The sequence below is a fragment of the Rutidosis leptorrhynchoides genome, chromosome 4 (genome assembly GCF_046630445.1).
Source record: "Rutidosis leptorrhynchoides isolate AG116_Rl617_1_P2 chromosome 4, CSIRO_AGI_Rlap_v1, whole genome shotgun sequence".
NCBI lineage: Eukaryota > Viridiplantae > Streptophyta > Magnoliopsida > Asterales > Asteraceae > Rutidosis > Rutidosis leptorrhynchoides.
In genome coordinates, this window is record NC_092336.1 from 541,584,071 (window position 1) to 541,589,344 (window position 5,274).

Here is a 5,274-nt window from a genome sequence, read left to right on the forward strand (position 1 = left end):
AGGTCCAATTAGAGCCAAGAGTAGTCTTCAATACAACATCTCCAATGCCCTCTATATTGAGTTGTTTGTCGTCCGCTAATCTCACCTTGCCTTGATATGAACGAAAATTCTTCATCATGCTTTTGACAGGAGTAGCATGAAACGAAGCTCCCGAATCCAAAATCCAAGACTCCATAGAATTTTCAACACTACATAAAAGTGCATCATCACTTTCTTCCTCGGTCAAGTTCACACCTTTCGCCGGACCATTTTTACAATTCCTTTGAAAGTGTCCTTTTTGATTGCAACCCCAACAAACAGCTTCACTTCTATCTTTCGATGGATACCTCTTCTTAGACTTCTTTCTACCCTTCTTCTCACCGCGATCAAATTTCCTACCACGGTTGTCGGTACTTAACAAAGAACCGTATGTCGATTCCCCCGAGTTTCTCCTACGAGTATCTTCACCAAGAATCAAATCCCTTATTGCTTCAAACGCTAGCTTAGTAGTTCCCGTAGAGCGCTACTAACTGCGGTAACCGTACCCGACCAACTTTCCGGTAATGATGAAAGCAAGATTAGTGCCTTTAACTCATCATCAAACACAATATATACCGATGCTAACCTCGATATGATGTTGTTGAACTCGTTGATATGATCCGTTGCACTCGTACCTTCCTTCATCTTCGTATTGAACAATTGTCGCATGAGAAAAACCTTATTAGAAGCGGTAGGTTTCTCATACATGTTAGAGAGCGCTTTCAAGCAAGCAAACGTCGTCTTCTCATTCACAACGTCGCACCCAAAGCTTGACGATCCAAAAGCGTCCAATTGGCATCGCTCATGCTTTCGGGCTTGGTCTCTAACAGAGGTTGATGTAGCTTCTTTTGATACAAGTAATCTTCAATTTGCATCTTCCAGAAGCCAAAGTCTCTCCCATCGAATCGGTCGATTCTAAACTTTCCGTCTTCCGCCATCGTTCCCTTAACGAAACCTTATGCTCTGATACCAGTTGTAAGATCGCATAGCCCAAACACAATGTCCTGCAATATAAGCTCAAGAGTCCATCCTTTTCTAAAACCAATTGGTATTAGAGGGACTTTCCCTTAGACTTATATACATACATTTGTTTTTATCTCTCTCCTATGTGGGATAGGTTTGCACCCTAACAATTACATGATATATGATATGATGCTTCAAAAGATGTAAAAATACAGAGTTTTGGTAGGAATTGTCCTTTGTACATACGATCAGATTTACATGCTCCTTAAACAACGTTATGATCAAGTTTCATGGAAAACGATTACCGTTTGAGTTTTCTATTGCTGCCAAAACCAAAGTTACATCACTGTTTCTTATTTTGCTCAGTGAATACTTACCGTTGTGTTGACATGTTATTTTATGTTTTGCATAGTACATTCCGCATTAACATTATATGCATTTTATATAATTTACTATCATCAACTCTTCTTATTATGATGACAATCTTTTAACTGTATTATTTTTGTGTTTTCATTCTCTCCCTATTGAGTTATAATAATATGATACCGTAATGTACTTAATTAGGCTACATTCGGTCCTTGCAATTGTTGCTAACAAAGTTACTATCTACCGCATCTAATACATGTAAGCATAAGAAGTGGAACATCTGCTTCTTCTATTGATGATGATATCGAATGCAAAGTAACGTTCATATTGCAACAACGCTCAATCTGGACCTATTTCTAGTTACCTATATATAGTAAATGTGTATGGATCATAAACAATAACCATTTAACAATTTTTTTTTGTGCAGTTTATAAATACAAATGTTATCAAGTACTATTTTTTCTTTTTCTTTATATACCTCTACTATAAAGATATTTTTATCTTGTTTTCTTAAATTATGTTCGTTTAAACCATCTTCTATAAATTTTTGTCAGGCATAAACTATTAAAGATGGTTATAAATAAACATCTTAAATTAAAATAGTAGTTTATTCGATCTAAGATGGTTATGTTCCACTTCTTCTTAAAAGTTGTAGTTAACGTCTGTTCAGTGGATAATAAGTTAGAGTTAATTAGTCTTTAAAAAGTTTAATTGCCACAAACATGCATTAACTAAAAAATCAAGTCATAACTGCCGAACATATGAACAAAAAGGTAGCAAAAATAAAACATTAGAATACTAAAAAGACCACATTCGGGAAATTGTAAGTTTTGCTAAAGAAAGTTGAGAAGACCCCAATTATATACTCCTTGTTACGAGTACTATTTAATAGATAATAACTAAATCGGAATTACTCAAATGCCCAAGCATTCTCTCTACGAACCTCCTCTTCTTCTTCTGGAGTATAATCATTCTTGATGTTAAACGTCTTGCGAATCTCTTCGGGGGACTTCCCCTTTATCATGTCCGCCACTGTTTGGCATGTTAGATCCAACAAGCTCTTGATGTTCAGATAATTAGCAGCCTGAAATCAAAAACATACCAACCACTTACATTATAAACCATGAAAAACATAACAAACCTACAATAAAATTCTAGTAGTAAACATCATACAGCAAACATTAATAAAAGCGCTTGACAACCACCAGCAAAAAACATAGTTTACTTACTCTCAAGTCACGCCAAACACCAACACATTATTCAGTGACATGATTTACTACTATGAAGAGCCACAACCAACTTAATTAAGCTTCATATACCAAACTCTATCCTACCCCCTAACAGATGCAGCAAATTTAACTTTTTAAGTGAATCAATGTGATAAGTTCTCAGACACGTACCGTGTAACAATTACAGTATTATACATCATACAGAGTAAAAAAAAAATACATTATACAACAAAACCCCTGAGCCCTTGACAAACAAGCAACAAACAACTTAGTCAAAAGCAAAAAATCAAAACAATATTAGTGAATAGTCCTCTGATATTTATAAAATTTAGATATTACGGAGTAATAAACAGAGTGTGTGTGTGTGTGTGTATCCGACTCGTAACACTAAGAATTGCAAATTTAATATCCGAAAACCATCAAAACACACATAATTTAACAATCATAAAATAAAATAAAAAGAACAGAGTGCGAAAATAGAGAAAAAAAAACGAACCAAGATTAGGTCAAAAAGCGTATCCTGATCCACTTGAACAAAGTCAGCATCAAACGCTTTAAGATCAACTTCGGCTTCTTTATCATCATTCTTAATTGACTCCTCATCATGTCTTTTACAATACTCAATTACCTTGGATAAGATCTTAGTAGTCACATTAGGTAACGGAATAATAGTATTAGCACAATCATCTTCAATCATATGCTTAATCGTTTGTGATTGCAACGCAATCGCCTCTTCAACTTCAAACGTTTCTCCGTCGGAGCTTTTCAGAACGATCACCTTAGTTGTTGACGACGACATCGTTGTTGTTTAATCTGCTGCAGGATTTTTTTATATTATGTTTATGGAAATTGAAGGTAACCCTATTAACCCTAGCAAAAGAAGACTAATTTTTGGGTGAATGAAAAGGTTACGCTTTTGGCATGCGCTTTTATAGACCGCTTAATGTCTCCACGACTGAGTTAAAAAAAAAAAAGAAAAAAAAAAAAAAAAAAAAAAGGCAGAAACTAAAAATTAAAATTAACATTACCAATTAATTTAAACTTTTGTTTAGCAAAATCTATATCCATGTTCTATATATATATATTTTTTAAATTAATTTTATTACTATCATGTGATAAGAAACTTTTATTACGTACTCGAATTGAAACTGGAACATTAAATATAATTTTCCATATTAAATTTTCAGCCGTGGATCTTTTATTTTTAATAACTTATTAACTAATACTAGCTTAAGAACCGCATGAATTAAAATTCATTTATCAGAATAGTTACGTAGTATATTTTATATAATGATATTTGGTTGATTAATAAGAAACCAAAATCCAAAATAGTTTAAGTACTAATGTTGAATTACCGATAATAAAACAAACAAGTTGTAACTTAGAAAAAAATATAACAGAAAGTGAAAAACACTAATACTCGAAAAAGCGATTTCTTTTTAGCTAATATATTTTAACATATTTTGGAAGACACACCTATTTAACAAACGATTATGATCATACCAAATCACAGAACACAAAATGATTGAAAAACAATGATTAAATAAGATTAAAAAAATATGAAATTGCATTGCTTTAGTCAAACATTACCAATCATCCAGATCTTGTTATAATGAAGAAATACCTAATAAACTAATCGTTAATTAAAAAAAAAAACTAATAATAACTATAAATATAGGAGGTTTAGCAACTGGGTAGACTCGTAGGAAATACACTATCTCAAGTTTCTTTCAAATTCTTGTGATTAAAAAGAAAAGGACTTGTTTATAACTTACCAAAAAAGTTTTGACGGTTGCTGCTTTATTTAAGAATAACACAGAAACTATTGTTTTGCACTCCTATAAAAACCTCAGCAACAACCTGAAAAGAAAAAAACGAATTAAACATTACAACATATAACATCTATCAACCAAAACCAACAAAAATGAAGAAGAAAATAGCAACTATTACTGTCAACAACAAAACACACACCTACGAAATCTGGAAAAAAAAAAATAAGAAATATAGCAGACTACATAAATATACATGACTGTAAAAGCAACCTTGAATGGGAAAAAAATACAATCAATAATAAACTGTATTACCTTGTCGAAAGTAACACGAGGACAACCGATAAGCAATATTACCAAAAAAAAATCCATACATTTAGATGAACAAACAACGTGGAAAAACCCACAGATACACGTGAAGTTTACAGACTCTAGAGACTCTGGGCTCGTTTTCATTGATGTTGCGGAGACCTCAGAAGTTTATTTCGATGCATTCTACGACATTATACATTATATACGATTACTACATTATCATAGTTTAAGCAGCTAGTTGTTTGTTTCTATATAAACCGTAATGAAACGGTAGAATAGGTTTGAGTTCCTATAGTGCTTTTAGTGCTGCTGGTAGTTCAGAACGATTGTCTGGATACCTATACAAATATTAACCCCTCAATAATCCCCCCTAAAAAATATGGATAGCATTTATAAGTAATACATTGGCTACCTTAGACCCATTCAACTCAACTAATTGGTTTCCAGTCAAGAAACTTATCTCATCAATTTCACCGATTTGAGATAATGCATAACTCATATCAACTCATTCATAAGTAAATCATAATGGGTTGAAATACCACTTGTATGGCCAATGATGCCAAAGCAGTCTCCTCTATCCCTTTCTTGTATATTGTATCTTTATATAAACAAATATA

The 5,274-nt window shown here is 32.8% G+C and overlaps 1 protein-coding gene across 1 annotated transcript; it reads right to left on the reverse strand.

Annotated features, from left to right (window-relative positions):
• Window positions 1–2,257: 2,257 nt before the first annotated feature.
• On the reverse strand, window positions 2,258–3,375 carry LOC139845103 (SKP1-like protein 1B). Its single transcript, XM_071835326.1, has 2 exons — window positions 3,073–3,375; window positions 2,258–2,431 (listed from the first exon to the last, which is right to left on the reverse strand). The coding sequence occupies exons 1-2, from the start codon at window positions 3,373–3,375 to the stop codon at window positions 2,258–2,260; spliced, it is 477 nt and encodes a 158-aa protein (XP_071691427.1).
• Window positions 3,376–5,274: the final 1,899 nt, after the last annotated feature.